Below are 19,161 nucleotides of genomic sequence, written 5' to 3'. Positions count from 1 at the left end.
GTGAGAACTGCATAAAGGCAGGAGCAGGTATGATTACATAACTGCAGAGCTGGGACTCTGCCCGCTGGGAGCAGAAGCTGTTATAGACCCTGTGGGCAGAATGCTGAACACCACAGGACACTTCCATCCCAGACTAAGACAGCTCTTCCCCAAAACCAGCTTGTGAAGCAAGAAATTAAGATAATAGCCACAACTCCAAAAGCAACAGCTAGTTCCAGGTAGCATGAGAGATCTCAGATGTTACTGGTGCAGTAGGTAACAACAGACATGAACCAATTCCACCCACAGAGATTAAATACAGGCCACATACCAAGGAATTTCCGTGCTTACAGAGATGGCTTTCCCATTTTACAAATGGGGTTTAAGGCATTTTTTTAGGTAGGTTTTATCAGGGTCTCCCCCAAAGAGATCAAAACCTTCAGAATTCCACTTAAAAAAGTTGCTTAAAAATGGTGTATTTCAAAACAAGAGGATAAGTTTAGTATTCAAATTTTGCAATGCCAAATAGCAATTTAAAAATATTTATTTTTAAAACACAGAATGGAAACTTGGTCCTTTTCACAAATACAAGGTACACTCACTGTTCTGAAGGAAGATCATGCATTAAGCAGCATTGTTCATTCAAAGAGCTGAGCTTTAAGTCAGTTAAGAATAATGGCTAGTAGGGAAGAAGAAAACATTTTAGATTTCTAAATGCTGTTTCTAGTTTCTACTGCTTAGCACTACATCATGCCTACAGTAATATATAAATAGCAAGTAACATGAGTATGCTGAATGCTATGCACAACCTCCGATGCTAAATCAGAATAAAAAAATATACTCTCTGTTGAAGTTTTTCACTACAAAAAATTACAGAATGAGAAGACGGGCTTTCAGGAACAAATTCACAGAAACTAGGAAAGCTGAGACATGCAAATATTTGACAAATCATGCACTGCACACACACATTACACTGAGGATTAGAGAACTGCAGAGATTGAAATGCTGTGCTACCAAGGACAGATATTATCCAGAGCTTTTAAAACCATGCATTTCATTAACAGTGGCTAAATTTTGTTGTGTAACTAGCCCTACAATGATTTGCAATATTACATTTTGGTTCTACAGTAAACTTTCATACCCATTACTAGAACACAAAGTCTGAGAAGCAAAGAATTAGGCTCCAAGTTTTGTTGTTTTTATATACAACTTTATTTTATCTTTATAACAGTATTCAGGACTGAACATCATAGCTACAAAAACTTCAGTTGGTATTTCTTTTTCTCCTCACCTATTAAAAATGGCAAATAGAAAAGCTTTCAAAGCTTTAGCTGGTACCAAACCATGTGCCAGACAAAAAAAGAGTCAGTAAAGGTACTCTAGAACACAATCTTAGATGAGAAGCAATACAGAATTCCAACTTGATTCAGCTGCCTGAGAGATTCATCATCTCAGCAGCCTGAAGCCGGATTACTTTCTAACTAGTTAGATGACCTTTCAAATGTATCACTCCCAGTCCTAGAGACAGTATTGATAATGCCCCTGCTTATTATAGCAGCCAGGATGAGTTTGAACCTGCTTTTAATATTTTCTGTTCATTCTTCAATACACAATTTCTTCGTGCCATTGAAAGCAGCATTTACGGTTCAGTCCTGTCTCTTCACTATTACCCAAGCCTACTTCAAGGATCCAGACTTGTCTCATGTTCTTCAGTTTCATCAGGCAGTTCTTCAGCAGATGCATCACACACATTGTCCTGGCCATCTGCAGGCTGATTTGGCTCATCAGGTTCCCCAGCAGCGATCTGAGTTGTTTCTTCTTCCTCTTCTTCCTCAACTTCCCCGTCATCCTCTACATCCATCTCAAACACCCTGACGTGGCGGAGGTTTGAACTTAGCTGTAGAGGCAGCAAGATATTCCTGTTAATGACTAATTAAGTAAAAACACCAACAGCATTTTAATTGTCTGCCATTAGCTTTAGAAATAACCCTTATCTTTGAAATGGAGGTTTCAAGGGAATTAGCAACTTTTTTATTGCTCTACAGGCTGAGAAGTAAAGGAAGCAGATCTATAACCTTCTGTTACTATTAGACAGGTATGACTGTATCCTGACACACTAATAGCAGATTATGAAAAAATAATCGACTTGTTAAAAAAAAAAAAAGGTAACTTTTAGGTTACCACTTCAGTCAGCACACTTCCTTTAATAGACAGGCTTTTTCAGTGATACTGCACTTACCACACAAGAAACTTTTCTAATGCCATTTACAGAAACATACTGAGCTTTCATATTCTCCAGCACCCTCCACTGACTCTCCAAGAAGACAGCACGTGTGGGTATCTCACCGCTTCGCTCATCCAGTCTGCACACAACAAGGAAAAAGCACAAAGCTGGTTCACAAGAAACAACTGCAGCTTTAAGAAAAACCTCCAGTTTCTTATGTCTAAATTTCATCATATGCAACAGGCCAATAAGCCTCTGAAATCATCACAATACTGCTACAATACTCTAGAACAGGAGATCCAACTGTAGAGACACAGCATGTCCCAGGCAAGTTATAAACATTACAGCAGGTGAGAAGGGAGTTGTTAAGTCCAATCTTCCCACAAGAAATAGCTATAGCAGGATGTGGCTTTTCTGCAAACCTCTCCTCTGCACAAAGAAGTGTTTCTGAACACAGTCCTGGATGCAGTGCCTTCCCTTACACACAACTTCGGCCTCCATGACCTTTCAAATATGCATCACTACCCCACTCACAGGGATTGTATGAAGACACTCCCTACCTCTTACACCAGCCAGGATTAGTTTGAACTTGCTCTTAACGTTTTCTGTTCATTCATCAATACACAGTATCTTTATGGCATAAAAAAGTTAATTTACAGTTTAGTGTGTCTCTTTATTTTGAAATAAAAATGCATCTTAAGCAAACCACCAGAGAAGAATGGGAAAAAAATAAAAGCAAGGGACACACAACAACTAAAGGAATGGATTCACTGCTTGAACTACATTGGCCTTTGTGTGTGTGTTCACTTTCACCTGATGCTCTCCTCTACCTGCCAATACAGACAGCAGTACCAGTTCTGACATCTTAAGGTTAGGTGACAATATTTGTAAGGGTGACTACCAGGGAAAGATCAAGAAATACCCGTGTATTCTTATTACAAGACAGAGGTATATGAGCACGTATGCTGCAAACATCTTAAATTGAAGTATTCTGACCAGCAAAGTTAGCATATTCTAAAGAAAGGAAGTTTTCTGATTCTACAAGTGTCTTCAGCTGATCTTTGCATTTCATGACAGCTAGGTACAGAAGTAGTATCAGTATCAAAAAACTCAAAACCAACCTCTCAAAAACCACAGAACAAACTATTTAGAAAGCTTCCATCTCCCCCATCCTACTCTCCTGACACAAAAAGAATTTGAGTCTTTTAAATATTTACACGTACACAAAGTATAAGTAACTGTACACAATTACAGTATTTGCTTAATTTGCTTTTCAGTTCTACATTTTCAGATTTGCTCAAGGTTTTTCAATACCTTTCCACAGAATCCCAGTTGAATTTCCCATCTTGGTCCTCATCCATATAAACTGAAGACAAAGGCAGCTGAGCCAAGACTCTCTCCTTCCCCTCTTGCTGCACACTCTCTTTCAGAACTACAGTTACAGTTTCATCATCATAGAAGTGAGCATCCAAACAACTGTAGCATCTATAAGAAAATAATTTAGAAAGCACCAAGTAATATAAGAGAGTACAGAACTAAAATATTTTAAAGTTGCACAGCACTCACGTTAAAAAGTATTTAATACTTAACAATGGGCTTTATTGTAAATAATAAAAGAGGTCAGTTGTGCAGCTATGACACTAATGATAGCAGTCACCTGGGAAACTCCTCTATCATACAGGAAAAATTATCCTGAAGGGGGGGGAAAAAAGCAATTCACAAAAAACTCTTACTAGCAACTTTCACATTTCAGATGAAACAAGAAACAGTAAACACAAATACCAAAGAAAATTTAGAAATACAGCTGAAGGTACTGAGGGCAAATCACATCTGGCTTTTCCACATGAAGAGAACGAGTATAGTCTATCATCTGCCTTGTAACATGGCTACATTCAGTCATACCAAGTCTCATCTTACTTAAAGAATATCACAGAGATAAACAATACTTGTTTCCAGCTAGATGTTTCTTGCACACGTGTCAATGCTTTAGTTTTCAACTGGAAAACTACAATTTATTTGACCTTGAGATGAAGTGCAAAGTAAGATTTGGACAACTCTGCAGCTTCGTGCACTATGCCATTTCTCACACCCTCATTCACCCAGGTGAGTTAACAATGAAAGAAAACTCCTAAGAAATATGATCTTTAATTCAGCAAGAAAAATCAAATATACTGACCTGGAGTCTGAGCTCTCATTTATACTGTTGTTCAAGAAGTTTCCAAAGTCTACTGCAACAATCCCATTACTGACAGACCTAGAACAACAGAGTTGAATTATTTCAGTGACAAAAACCTTTCCCTTCACTGAGAATCCAAAATCTCTAATGGCAACTGTGGTACAAGATGGTGTAAAAGCCTATCCAAGCTTAGCACAATGCATGGCTACATGTCAAAATTATGTGATTGGTGGATAGGAACTTTTTAAATTCTTCCGCTTCTCATAAAAATGTGACTAATGGAGTCAAATGGAAAACTACATCTGGCTTATGGGATGCAGCTCTTTGCTGAATTACTTGTTCAATTGTCCTAGTCTCAGGTTCATTATGTTACTTGTTAATCCACAGCAAAAGAGGTTAGATTGTTTTAGGTATCAATCAGGGAGGAACTAGAAGCCACCACAGGGCAGGACTTCTGTCATCAGCAGCTATCAACTAGAAACACAAAATATATTTTTCCCATGTGCTTTCCTTAGCAGTCAAAGTGCTTTACAAATTCCCATTCCATCACAGTTTCACCCAATTCACTGTCTCCTCAAATTAAATGATAGATTATAAAAATCAGTATTTTACAGAAAGGAGGAGTTTTTGTTGTTTTTAAACCTAGGTTATTTCAGCCATCCCATTGATAGAACACAGCTTGAACAGTTGTATCAGCACACACATGCTGTGAGAAATCACATCAAGGTACACACATCCACACTCCAGAAGAGATGCATTCTATTTGATGCACCTGTGAGTGCAGTCCCCATATTTCCAAAAGTATTAAATTACACACTGTGAGACATTAATCAAAGAATACTATTTACAGTAAGACAAAGCAACACTGGAAGCATGATTCTCTGTAATTTTTCAGAAGTTTGCACAGGTAAGTAATTCTGTGAGCCGCAATCTAATGGAGTCTGATTTTTTCCTTATCTCAGAATCATCTTGGGTCTTGAGATGGGATTTTCTGAGTCTAATACAACAAAAACTTCTGCTGCAGTTTCCTGCTGCACTTCTTAATGTACTCCTCATTTTCTCTAGCATCCAAGAAAGATTGTATTCATTGTGCTCATTCCTTATTTTTACAAACAGATTTAAATTGTAACTGTCTCTGTACAAATGCAGCAAAGCCCACACACCACTTTTTCCCTTCTTTTGTCTTACCTGGAAGTATCAGTATGTCTCCTCAAAATATGTATTTTAGAAATAGAATTTTCTAACATGGTGAAGAGAACATAATGTAAATTAGATGTTTTGTCATTCCACCTGCAATGTGGGGAAGAAATAAAAAATTAGATCAAGTTTTAATAACTGGTAAACTACATGGAACAAAGAATAGCAGCATACTTACAGAAAAGGTAATTTAAATAACTGAGGTGTGGAATCTTCACTGCAAAGGAAAGACAAAACAGTTTATAAAATGCTACTCATGCGTGACTTTTAGTTGCACTTCTTTAGCTACTTTTAGTAAAGAAATACCTTTGAGAAACTTTGTAGAGAGACATGCAGACTGCTTGATGCACTGACTTTCCAATCACATCCTAACAAATATAATAAAAATAGACCATAAAAGACCAGAAGTTATTAATAATTATATGTTTTTAAGACAACCAACCACCAACCTCTGAGTACATCTGTACATCTGAAAGAAAACTCTATCAATATTTATCCTGGAATAAACATCCCTAATGCAAACCCTACTATCACTTCATACACTTGTTTCATGTTTCTCCATATTAGACTAATGTATGGCCAATTAACACAGTTATCTGGTACACAGCACATACACACACATAATTAACATTAAAACCAGATCCCAAAATCATGTGAACAGAATATGTTAAACAAAAAAATCCCCCATTGTGCTTTCCCTGGCCAAAGGCTTGAGATATCTCAGCAGTGAAGTTGGGCTATACCAAGTTGTAGGCACTCAAAGGCAAAGATTAAAGCTTTAGGCCTTGCAAAGCATGACTGCTATTTTCAGTTGACCACTATCCCTAAAAGAAAGTTATCATTTGTAAAAACTGAACTTACTGCTGGCTTTTGTAAACACTGATCAATGATCCCTTCCATTTGTCTTTTGACAAAATGCAATGATTTCTCAGGATAGTAGGGAAACAGAAGTGGGCTTTCTGTAAACGGACAAAGTTAATTTTAAAAATGCTTGTATCTCTATAAAAACATAATACACCATTATTATCTCTAAAACCAGACTGTCTAAAGATTATTTTCCAAACAAAAATGCTACCATTTCCCCCATTTTTATTGAATTAAATACCCAGAAGACAACTGTGGTAAATTCTATTATATGCAGCTTATGCTGTCAAGGTTTTACAGTCTTTGGTTTCTAAAATTAAACTAGAATAATTGTCACCATCTGCTCATTATAGTCTCTTGCTTCTTTTTCATCACTAATCAATAAAATAGTCTCAGACTCCAGTGAAAGAGAACAAGTTAGGACACTTCCCCCAGGTACAACCTAAGCATAACTATCACTTTCTTAAGCTGGAATTAAGATACCCTAAAATAGACCTCTTCTGGGATTCCTTCCAAACCAACACTTCTGAGACTGGTACAGAAAAGATGGGGAACTCCCAATATCCAGCAAATGGTAATTGACTGGGTAAGCAGTTACATAAACCCTGTGCAAAATAACAAGGCCCCTTTATTTCATTCCACTCAGATGAAGATGAATGAGTAACACTACAGAAGTAACTCATAAGCATGGAAAAAGATAACTCTTCTATATTTGTCATGTTCTACATGTATCTTGCATTTACTTCTTTTTCATGAAAGCACGTTACCTTTAAGATGAGTACTATCTTTAAGAAAGTTAAACCACTGGTTTCCCTCTGTATTAGGTGGTGACACAAGGTCATCATCTTCGTCTTTCAAGTACTAGAAAAGAAACACACATTTTTAAGACTGCAGTTTAAGAATAGGGAATTTTAGAAGTCTCTATCACTATTGGCCCTAGCTAGTATATTACACATTTCTTGTTAAATTAATATGCCACAGTCTTAAAACTAAATATCCCACCCCATCTAGAAAGAGTAAGAAAAATAAGATCATGGTGATATTTCCCTAAGAAACCCATTTTTAAATCAAATATGAACAAAAATGTTTTGAAATGCAGTGATTAATGCCATACAGACAACAAACATACCAGTTTTACTGAAGCTGGCTTTTAGAGTTTTACTACTGCTGCAAAATGGTTTTTTTCTTTTCCTAAAAATACAGCACATGCAAAGTGAAACTGTAAGGTTTTAAACCCTCACTAACAGTAAGGGGAAACAATTTACTCTCTTTTACCATTACTGGTATGTGCAACACAGAGCACAAGGGCCAGGGAAGAAAAGTGGGCACAGCTTTAAAAGCTTCTGCAAGGATTTCCTCATTTATTCTTTTTGTATTTATTCCTAAGTTCTTTACCTGGCCAACTCTCTCCACATTGAAGTATTTTCCTTTACGATTGTAAAGTTCTGGTGCCTAAAAAAATAATGCAAACAAACCCATTATTTAAACACAAAAATAAGGAGAAGTAATAAACAAAAAGATTATCAAATTCTAAGATTTTACAGACTCAGCTATTGTCAGCAAAAATACAGTCAAGTCATGTACTTTGAACAGTATCACTGACCTCATTGAAGTGCTCAGTAAGAAAATCGGCAACAAATGTGATATCTTTTTGAGTCATCTAAGAGGAAAAAAAGCAATGAGAAAAGAAAAGCGTAAGAAATACCTTTCAATGAGCACAGAAAACACATTCTATAGGCTGCACAAGCACAGCTCCCTCAGCCTGTGCTCACAGGGCAAATGTTCCAGCCTCCAACCTGCTTGGGAGTGCTCTGAACTCATCCCAGACCATTCTTGTGCTGTACAGGATGGTCCCAAACCAGAGATGCAACTGACAAGTGCTAAATAACGACAACAACTCCTTCCCCTGACCTCCTGGCCATGCTCTCATTACTACAGCCCTGGTCACCTCTGCCCACCCTTGTCAGGGCACACAGCTGGCTCATGCCCAGTGTGCATCCAGTGACTCCCACATCATCTCAGCAAAGCTGACATCTTCACAGCCACATGGGCTCCAGCAGTGCACTCACAGGAGGTTAACCCACTGCACAACAGAACCTCGTATTTTGTCCTTCATGAACTGCAAGAGGTCCCTACCTGTCCATTCCTCCAGCCTATCTATTTCTGGAAGGCACCACTGCCCTCAAGTGAGGGTAGTGTGATGGTGGCTGCAAATCCAATGCAGGCATTATTATATTATTATATTATTGTGTTATAATATATTCCCTCTCCACTACTGGGGCATTGATAAAGACATTAAAATCTCACTCTGGTTAACTTCATCATTTAGGGCACATAAAAAGCTGCTATACAGAAGCCTTGCATACCCAGCATACTAAATACAGTAGTGTTACCAAAGAAAACAGAAAAAGGAATTCATGCACAACAGCATATTGGTGTGAATGTGCAGGCATCAACTTTCTCAAACAAATGACACAGACACTACTCTTTAAATTCTGGAGCAATAAGAAACCTTTAATTCTGCTTTCAAGATGAGCAGAATATAGAGGATATCACCATTTATCAGAAAATGTTACTATTACCTTGTTCAGTTCTGGAAGTACATGATCTTCTGACATCCTCAACATGGCTGAGGGAAAAATTACATTCTTATTGCATTAATATTGTTTTCCTAATATTCTTAAGTTTTCAAGTGTATGTAATAAGACACTGCTGTTTAAAAAAATGCTTCATTAGAACCTGCAAAAGAGCCTGGAATGAAGAATTATAAACCAAGACTGAAATTAAGTCTCACTAGTCTCATTAGCTAACATTACAAATCTTGAAGAATTTTTATCTTTTATCTTTTCCTACCGTATTCTACCCTGTACGAGACTGAAACAAAATTATTATGAAAAGAGCTCATAAGAATTTTTTCATGTCCATACTAAGAGTACTAAAATGAATATATGTAAAATACATTAAAACTGCCATGCTCAGAAAAATGTGTTTTAAGAGAATTGCACAGGCTTAATTTGAAATCTGCAAGGCTTGGATAAAGTTCTCTTTTAATTTGAAACCAAACAAACAGCGAACATAACATTATGATGAAGAACTTTGATAGCTCTGCTTTCTGCAATTTTTAAAATTAGAACTATTATATTTGTGCTAGTAAGTGCTCACACTGCATATCTGGTGCCTTTACAATATCTGGTAATACCACTTAGTTTTAGTAAAGTAGTTTTAAAAAGATCAAATAGAAGCTATAAACTTATTCATAAATACTTTATAAAAATAAGGAGGCTAAAATACAGTGTTTTTCACTTCCTTCTAACATCTTCTCTGCAGCTACCCAGACACAACTGAAGGTGGCTGCTAAGTGCATGTGAACATTCAGAGACTGTTTACATCTGTGCAGAACCTTACAAGTAACTAGGCTGTCACAGGAGAAAACAGCAAGTAACAGAGTAAAAGATATTAGGCTATACTTTAAATTTGATGCAGACTAAAAAAAGTCCTTTATTTTTCTTCAAATCAAGACTAGTAAATTGCTCATGAAGCAGAAAACAGTTTGGAGCAGCATTACAGGTCAAGTATATACAACATCCATTCTACACAATAAATTTAATTGAGAACTACCAAATTTATAATGTGTTTAATATTATAATTACTCTTGCCTCATCAACTCTATCCCTTTACAGTCCAGAAATTTTCTATGATAGAAAAAAAAAGTTTATTACTAAGATTGGCCTAGTTACTTGCCTGCACTTCAATGCTTACAATATAAAACAGATATTGGATGATCACTATGAGACTAATCTTACCAACATAGAGCCATCGAAAAAATGCCTTGAAGTTTTTCATACTACTGTCGATCACTCTAAACAAGAAACAAGAAAAGTAATTACAAAATCTGACTGTCACAAGCTGCTCCAGGCTTAAGTCCCATCTTTACCACAGAAAGGCATGCAAGTACTGTCAGGTTTTTTTCAAAATGTCCAATGCAACATTTCAAGTAAGACTATTCTTGTGGTATGAGTCTGACATGCAGTGAGACAAGACGAAAGGTCACCACCCAACAGAGGGGTCTTGCTCTCCCAACCTCCTCTATTCCTAGCCCATCAAGTCTCCTCCAAGACTGAATAGGGATGTTTTTTAAACTTTCCAGACTTTATACTTACTGAAGCAGCTCATTTGCCTTCAGGATGAAAGAACCAACAGCAGTAATAGCCTCTGTAAAAAATGCTAACCATTATTATTAAGCTTGCACAAGTGAAATCAGAGCTGGTAGATAACACACACACACTACTGTACCGTCAATTCCAGATGCATCTAATCCCAGAGATTCATATTTTTGTTTCCATAAAGCCATTCCTTTCAATTCACTCAAGTGGTACAGAAGTGCCTCAGAGCCACTAGGAAGGCAGAGAAAAGAAGTATAATTTTTTTTATTCACCATCTGGAAATTCAAGCGCTCTGCTGCATGCTGCATTTTTATCATTTAACACACAAAGTGCAAAGCTTTAATAAGGTGGTCTGACATGATCAAGAGGTAAGGTATCACTTCAGAGAAAAGCAGTTATTGTCTCAATGACACATAAGGTTAGTGTGAATATTATGCATAGATCCTATAAAACACACCAGGCACCAATTTACAGGTGATGTATCATAGAGATTTTTCAAAATACTTCACTAGTTCTCTACTATGCGAAAGTAAAATAATACATTTTGCCATGATCACAGTCTCCGTATCAGCACACCTACATAGAAAGCACCACCAAGATAGCATACTGTCTTTTAGCAAAGCAAATAATATGCCATTTAATCTATAATTCCTTTGAAATTCTGTGACTTACCTCTGCAAATGACTTATAACCAACTTCTGTATACTGGAATAGGAAGACTCTATGGACTGACCAAGTTTTTTTAAACCCTGTTAACAAAGAAATACAATCCTATGATAATGTTCTGTTAACATAAAAATGATTAAAAGATATTGAAACAGATTAGTTTGGTATGTTTAAAAAAATGTTAACACACCTTTACTGTCAGTTGGTTCATTAGTAATGCCTGAAGTTCCAGACTGAAGAGGGAGGGGAGAGAACCAAACAGCCATTTAATTTTGTGTTTCAACATCAAGTGCAAAGGCATACTCAGATGAAACAACAGTAACTACCTTGCTTTGCCCCATAACAACAGCTGCATAAACTCATCCTGAACAGAAGTGGTTGTATTCTTTTCCTGTCAGTCAAAATGATTGAAATAAGATTGGTGAAGAGATTAAATCCAGGCTACCAAATTATCTCACAAACACTCCATTTAAAGTACTTCAAAGAACCCACCAATACCTTTGAATGTTAAAATCAGACTACTGATAACCGAAAATTTTCTGATCACTGAAAGCTTTCTAGTATTTCAAGTTATTTTCAACTGCATTACCCAATAAAAATTCTAAGTAGTTTGCCATCACCAAGAATCTATTTTAAAAAATAAATAAATTACATGATTCATTAACTTCTGGCTATGGTCAATGAACACAAAATTTAAGCAAATCCAATAGCATCTTAAACATGGATAATTTTATGTGCTTCATTGAACTAGGCTGTGAGTGTTGTTACTGAACATTTACAGTAATCAGTTTATCAATGACTTAAGTACTAAGAGCACAACCCTAAACAGAAATCAACTGAACAACAGCTGGGCAAGCTGAAAACTATATTTTAAAAATTCAGAATGAATAAAAGTATCACAATACAATTATGCTTGATTGTACACAGCATCAGAGCACTTGACACACAATAACTTCCAGATTGTCTCTGAACTTAAAGACTGTTACCTGGAGGCATTATCCTTGAACATTAAGATATGCAGTAGACTAACAAGAACAACAGAACTACTGTAAAAAGTGTTTTTCCAAAAGGATGGTTAATCCTACAGTACCTGTACAAACTTTGTTAATCTTGAGTCCATCTGCATCAGTATTTCTTCCCATGCTTCACACATGCATGTCAATGACAGCTTTATATACTGTAATACAGAAACTGGTATTAGTATTATTTCCTTTCTCTCCTACAACAAGACATTCAAAAAATGGATGTTATAATATAAAGGGAAGATATACTGTAGATCTTATATAAAAATTATTATCAAATTCCAAGTTGGAGCTCTACATTTACTTAAAACCAACTCAAGCCTCCTACTAGAAAACATTTATTTCACTTGCATTAGAATGCCAAAGCCTGCAGAAGCACAAGACTAAAAGGATGGTGTAACACAACTGTACCTGTAACAGAGTTGAAATGTGAGTAAACTTCCGGGCCATTCGAGTTACCTCAGGTAAGTAACTTGATAATAGACTAGTGTCCAACTATAACAAATGAAAAAAGCAACAGTTAACAGATGATTTGTCTTTCAACATTATATAGATTACAGAAATAAAAGACTTGAAGGACCCACAGAAATTCTCTTAGTTCTCAATTCCTTAAGTTTAGCTTTATGAGGAAAATACATTTAATTCAAGGAAACAATAACTAATTTTAATATATCTATAAAAACCTCTGGTAAGGTTCCACATTTTGGAGCTCCAACAGTAATAGTTTTAAGGATGACTGTTCTGGATAGATAGGATAATCAAAAGCATTGCTGTTATGCCTTTGTGTGCAGAATGAGGAAATCAAAATAATTGTAATTGTAGTTGAATAAATTCAGGTTATCCTGAAAGTAGAATTTTAAAAGAATGCCTCAGGTCACCATTGTCAGTCTCATCAGTGAAACTCCATGTTAACATCATAGGTTCAAAAGCTAAAACTGGCTTTAATTTCAGAACGGCTGAAACTGGTTGTTTTGTTTTTCTGCAAATAATGGGAAAGCAATAAAGCTACCAGAATGTAATTTTAAAAGCAGTTTTACTTTTAAAAAACATTTAAAAATTAGTTTACTTGCCTGAAAATACATTATCTCTGCTTCGCTGTCTGAAGAGCTTTGTATCTCTGTAATAACTGACAGTGATTTCAAATCACTAGACAAACATAATCCACGACAAGAACCTGCCACCTGAAAGATTCAAGTTAAGCTTACAAGTTAATAAAACATTTCATTTCCTCTAAGATATATTTACTGCTCTAACACATTGACATACAAAGACTGTGTTCAATGACATTTAAAAATGAAATGTAATTTTCATCTGCTGCTCAGGAACAAGCCCACTCTTTTTATTGTTTATTAACAGTGAACTTTTAAACAAGATGTTAAATTTCCCAGTTACAATGTCTTTCCATCAATAACCAACAACCTAATCAATTAGTTTCTTTAAATTCAGCAGCCCAGTTTCACTTATGTGTAACCATATGTGTATTTTCACTCAATTCAGCTGTAGTTTGGTATATTACGAAGAAAAAATATGGAAAGGAACCAAACGTACCCCATTTACTGTAGCAATCTTGAACATTCCATAAGCATATATCTCAATAAATCCTGAGCTGCCACCAAGGACAAGAGCATTAAGTCTATAAAAAATAGAAGAATGTGTTAATAAGCATACTGAAAAAAATTTGGATACGCACAGATAAAATTCTTAAATTCTTAAAACTTAAATTCATCCCTTTAACAATGTTCCTCTGAAGAATCACTACAGAAAAGGAAACACTGTGTTACCTTCCACAATTCAAGAAATTTAAATTAGAACAAACTAACAAATTACCTTGGATTTATTGATAAAATCTGCTCCTAACATTTATATTAAGAGTGTCAATTACTACATTAACTGAGAGAATGGGGAAAAAATAGCACAGTTTAGTCATAGAGTCCTTTTTCACTAAAAGTATTAAGTTTCTAGCAACCTTCCCCTTACCAACACAGGCTTAAAGCATTATTACAAACCAACTTTGAATTACCCTGATTATATGCACAGTGAGTTTGTCACACTCACTCAGTTGCACTACTCAGTACCTCAAAGGCAATGAACATTTGAAATGGATGCAGCAGCAGTAACAGCTACAGAAGTAACAGCAGCATCAAAAACAGAAACCCAGTTCAAAGAATAGTCTGGGACAGATGAGTCTATGTTTTGCTCACTTATTAACACTTATTTGCTACACTGGCTTGGGAAAAAGCCTGCAAATACAAGAAAATTAACTGCAGCTTCTGCCTGTTACGTATCTAAATAAATATACGTTGAGGCAGAATGTCTCTGTTAAAGCCAACACAGAACTTAGGAAAACAGTATCTTAAAAACTTTTGGTTTGATTAATTGAGTGGATGAAGGCAGCACAGAGAATTTACAAAGCTCCTACACCACAGACAGCTCACTCTCTCTCAATCAAGGGAATCCCACTGTAAGAAGAGCCATTGAGTTTTAAAAAGGAGTAACTGGTGATAGACAGAGATGCAGATTTGAATTAAGGAGGGCAGTTCTGAGTGAGACTGTAAGGAACAGTGACATGGAATAAACAGGGCACAGACATTAAGTGTCCTCCTCAAAAAAAGCAGCACAAGGCACTGCACAAAGCCAGTCTCAGCCTCCTAACACTTCCACCAGCTGCCCTTCATGCATTTCCTAATAACAGATGTTTATTTTAAAGTAACACTGATACAGCTAGTTTCAGACCTCCTTTTAAGTTTAGATTTGTCACGCTCATAGGAGGAAACTCCCAGGAATTCTCTGTAGAGAACAAGCATTCACAAATGTCTCCAAGACAAGGTTAAGTAACACAAAAATCAGCCTTCAAATGTACCCCAAGAAATCTGCTAAGAAAAAGAAGATACGACACCAACAGCAGTTGCCGATAAAGGGCATTATAATCCCTCTAAACTAAGAAAAAGTGACCAATGGAAACTTTAATATAGGCTTTGAACTTTACCTTTGTACATAAAAAAAAGACTTTCCATATAATTTCTCTGGGACTTTAAAAACAATTATGAACAACTTAACAGTAAACTCAATCATCCATTATTTTATACCTTTTAAAAAGCAACCAAACAAAAAACCTCAACCAACAACCCACCACCAGAATTTACCTGACATCACCCAGAAGCTTCATAATCTCATCTGACTTTTCTTCACTGAAAATACAAAGCACGTAATTAGGGCTTATGTACTTTGTCTCAATACCAGAAAACAAAATAAAATTAAAAAATAGAGAGCTATAACATGACAATTTCTTACCTGAAAATTTTTGCAGTGGTACTGTAACTGAAAACAAAGTAATTACTGTCAGTAACAATGATCAGACATCTGTAGGGCATTAAAGATTTTGAATAACCAAAATAACGACAAATGACAAATGGCACTTCCTCAAGCTTACTAGTGTAACACTTACTTTTTTGGTAGTGCTGGTAATTTAGGCAAAAGGAGGTTTGATTCATCTTCAGCATTGTAAAAGGACGTGAGAACACTGAAAAAGACGTAATACTGACTTTATTATCCAAGCTGTAAAAATAAGAAGAAACTTTCTTTTCAGCTACAGAGTTAAGAGTATATATTCAATGCATAATGTATATCAAAATCATAAATATCAGAGGATAATCCTTTATGAGACCTTTAATAATTTATCAAGTGATCAAATTATTAAAGAACTGAAAATCTTTTTTTTATTTCCAGTGAATAAAGTTTCTATCTGGTGGCTCAGAGGCTTGTCACCAAATCCTGTAGTGCAGTTATTGTCAGAGGCTTTCTGTTTAAACTCTCTCCAAACCTGAAGTACAATCTACCCACACCTCAAAACAGCTAAAGACACGTTGCAGTGAAAGGAAGATCAAAGCACAATACTTAATATCACATCTTAGATATGTCAGAAGGATGAAATTCCCCGTAAGAGGCTATGCCTATCCCCCCATCAGGGGAAGAATGTTAGTGTGGTTTAAGACACAGCTATTTTCTTGCTGTTTTAAGACTTACTGGAGGTGAGGAAGGAAATCCTCAAGTCAGAAGCTTACGCCACCTGCCTCCTTTAAAGAAATGTTTAATTTAACCGCGTTCTTGCACTGTCATAAGGTGCATATTGGAGAACACAAAAGAAATAGGGACCACGATGTCCTCCAGGTCACAAGTCCTGCTGAGAATTGTTCAATCACACAGAGTTCATGGGGATAATCTGACTTCCTGAACAACAGAATTGCCCATGGAATTGGATGTAACACCCAAGACAAAACATGAAAAATCTTGAAATAAATAAAGATCTTGAAAACACAAAGATTTAAATATAATACTTATTTCTGACTAACAAAATAGATGAACATAACATTATTGTAGTTAGTTTAATAAATTGATTGGTATTGAAGCAAACTGGATCAGAAGACAGGCTGTACATGCTAACACTAGATTAAGCAGCTTTTTAAAAGGAGAGGCACAAGATCATGCTGGAATTTAATGTATTTCCCGAAGAACCACAAGACTAAGGTATGAATACTAAAAATAAACACATAAAAAGTGTCTGTTCAAAAAAGGGAAAATTTTAGCCAAGTAGTGAAAACCCCCCACAGTTGTGGAATACTGTATTACTTTATGTGACTGCTTGCAACACTGCAAGTATAAATTATCAGTAAGGTGGCATTACATAGCCTGTGATTTACATCTTTTCAGACTCACCTGTTTTCCTCAGTTACTTCCATCCAATGCATGTATGTAATAGATAGGTCCACAGAGAAGGAGTGCAAGCTTTCAGGTTTTTCTACATCACACAGAATAATCCGCTTGGTATCAGCAAGGCCAAAAGCCAAAACTAGAGAAAGACAAGTAAAATGTATAAATAACCAATGTGACAAACTCTGTATCTTACACTGACCTTGAACTGAACATGCTTCTAACACTTCTAACTATAGTTCTGATAAAGTAGAAGCTTCCAATGTTGCAAACTTGAGTCCAATACTATAAATAACATTGTCCATCAGAAAGGTTTGGTGGACCAAAAACAAATTAGGAGTTGCTGAGCAACTTTTGCACCACTTCCTAACTTTCTTCACCCACAACAGCAAATAGTAGGCAGAAGTAGCTGTATTTACTTCCTTATAATCACAGGTAATCAGCTTAAAAAGAAGTTTCTTAAACTCTTCAGATGCCATGGTAAAACAATATAGATAGTCTTTATCTACATGTCATGGAAGAAGATTGTTCCCTTTCTCCCACCTCCAGTGAATCAAATATTAAATGATTTCTGGCATAAGTTTATGAAGCAACTAATTTCAACATTATTTCTATTAATAAGAAAAAGGCTTTTCTTTTTTCTTCCCTGGTCTATAATTAGAGCAATTTTAGCCTATCCCCCATAGGGTAGGCTAAAATTTTTGCCTATGCTAAGTAAGCTGAGCTCTTCAATCAATCCTGATCAGACAGCTTATTTCTCTCTCAATAAACTTTGTAGTTCATACTACATACACACAAAATATCCTGCTTAGTTAGGAGGTTGAAATTTTGCTATACTCTGAAAAGCAGCATTTGGGACATAAATCTGGTTTACAAATCTTTCTTGCAACTACATTCAACAGTATTAATCTCTCTATTACTGTGAATGAACCTACATAATATAAAGCCACCCTTCCCTTCAAACACAGTTTACTTGAAAATCTCCTTCACAATGAGAGGTATCATAACTCATGACTTCCCATGGGGTTTTATCACACCATATCGATAATCTCATATACTTGACATTACTTTTGCCATCTGGTCTCCAAGCAAGAGCAGTCACTTCTTTTCCTGTATTTTCATTTGGAGGCAAACTCCACACACGTTGAAAGTTTGCAAGCCGATGAAGTAAAACCTACAAAGCAAACGCATTAAAGACAAGCTTAAACCACATTCTCCTGTTAATCAAAGTTTGTAAATCAGTTCAAGCTGCACAGAGTTTTTTACTAGTTTTTAACTCATATGTCTTAAACACAACCTGCTCCTCTAGCAGATGATTCACTCCTATGTTGTTTTAGAGGACCTAACAGAGCTCACAGCAGTACAGAGACACAAGCTGAGCCCTGCAAAAGGATACAAGCTCCTATCCAACAGGGGTTACCTATCACCTCTCCAGCAGACAGCTCGAAAGCAGCAGTCTTGTCTTCATGAAGGATCACATACTGCAGTTCCAGAGGAAAAGGTATTTAAAAGTAGATTTAATTTAAACAGGAACTTTCACGCACTTTAAAATCCAACAAAATTGTTCGGAAACTAGGATGCAAAAAAATGAAGGAGCAGTAAGTATTAAGATGCTTGATTTAAAAGGCTGCTATCCCTAAATGCCTGGCCAGGCTAATGAGAAACGTGCCCCAAGTAACAGCAAAGGCAGCCGGGCCTGCGGGGAGAGGCGGCGCCGTCCCTGCCGTGCTCCCTGCCCAGCCCCGCACTCACCTCCCCCGCTCGGTTGGCCAGGGCGATGAGATCCCTTTTGGGGGACCAGGACATGAACACGACCTCCTGCGGCAGCTGCTTCTCGCCCACCTGCCTGAAGGCGGGCATGGCTGCCCGGGCCCCACCGGGCCTCGCCGGGCCTCGCCGGGCCTCCGCTCCCGCTTCCGGGGCGGCGCTTCCCGCCAGGCAGCGAGCGGGGCGGGCCTGGCGGCGGGGCGGATCCCTGGGGCGGGGCGGATCCCTGGGGCGGGGCAGGATCCCTGGGGCGGGCCTGGCAGCGGGGCTGGGATCCTTGGGGCGGGGCGGGCCCGGGAGCCGTGCCGGTGTTCCCTGGGGCTGGACGGGCCCGGAGCCGTGCCGGGATCCCTGGGGCGGGGCGGGCCCGGGAGCCGTGCCGGTGTTCCCTGGGGC

General features: G+C 37.2%; 1 protein-coding gene across 1 annotated transcript; it reads right to left on the bottom strand.

Moving 5' to 3' along the window:
• Positions 1 to 860: 860 nt before the first annotated feature.
• ANAPC4 (anaphase promoting complex subunit 4) lies at positions 861 to 18,887 on the bottom strand. The gene is made up of 28 exons (XM_083861416.1): positions 18,751 to 18,887; positions 18,067 to 18,172; positions 17,005 to 17,137; positions 15,737 to 15,811; positions 15,583 to 15,609; positions 15,435 to 15,479; positions 13,840 to 13,924; positions 13,362 to 13,472; positions 12,703 to 12,786; positions 12,360 to 12,446; positions 11,596 to 11,660; positions 11,460 to 11,502; positions 11,276 to 11,352; positions 10,734 to 10,834; positions 10,601 to 10,652; positions 10,244 to 10,299; positions 9,023 to 9,069; positions 8,044 to 8,100; positions 7,836 to 7,892; positions 7,208 to 7,301; positions 6,438 to 6,535; positions 5,883 to 5,944; positions 5,755 to 5,793; positions 5,568 to 5,669; positions 4,380 to 4,457; positions 3,518 to 3,688; positions 2,219 to 2,342; positions 861 to 1,876 (listed from the first exon to the last, which is right to left on the bottom strand). The coding sequence occupies exons 1-28, from the start codon at positions 18,856 to 18,858 to the stop codon at positions 1,661 to 1,663; spliced, it is 2,400 nt and encodes a 799-aa protein (XP_083717542.1). The 5' UTR covers positions 18,859 to 18,887; the 3' UTR covers positions 861 to 1,660.
• Positions 18,888 to 19,161: the final 274 nt, after the last annotated feature.

This window comes from Zosterops lateralis (genome assembly GCF_965231275.1).
Source record: "Zosterops lateralis genome assembly, chromosome: 5".
Classification (NCBI taxonomy): domain Eukaryota; kingdom Metazoa; phylum Chordata; class Aves; order Passeriformes; family Zosteropidae; genus Zosterops; species Zosterops lateralis.
Note: the sequence above shows the minus strand (reverse complement) of the source record. Positions and strands in the feature narration are given on the sequence as shown.

Bases quoted from the DNA above. Each gene is read 5' to 3' on its own strand.
- ANAPC4 (XM_083861416.1), bottom strand. From the start codon at position 18,858: ATGCCCGCCTTCAGGCAGGTGGGCGAGAAGCAGCTGCCGCAGGAGGTC. The intron at 17,138-18,066 runs GTAATGTCAAGT...GTCTTTCTCTAG, and splicing joins TTGGAGACCAGATGGCAAAA to TTTTGGCTTTTGGCCTTGCT. The intron at 5,945-6,437 runs GTAAGTTCAGTT...TATATTTGTTAG, and splicing joins AGTGTTTACAAAAGCCAGCA to GATGTGATTGGAAAGTCAGT.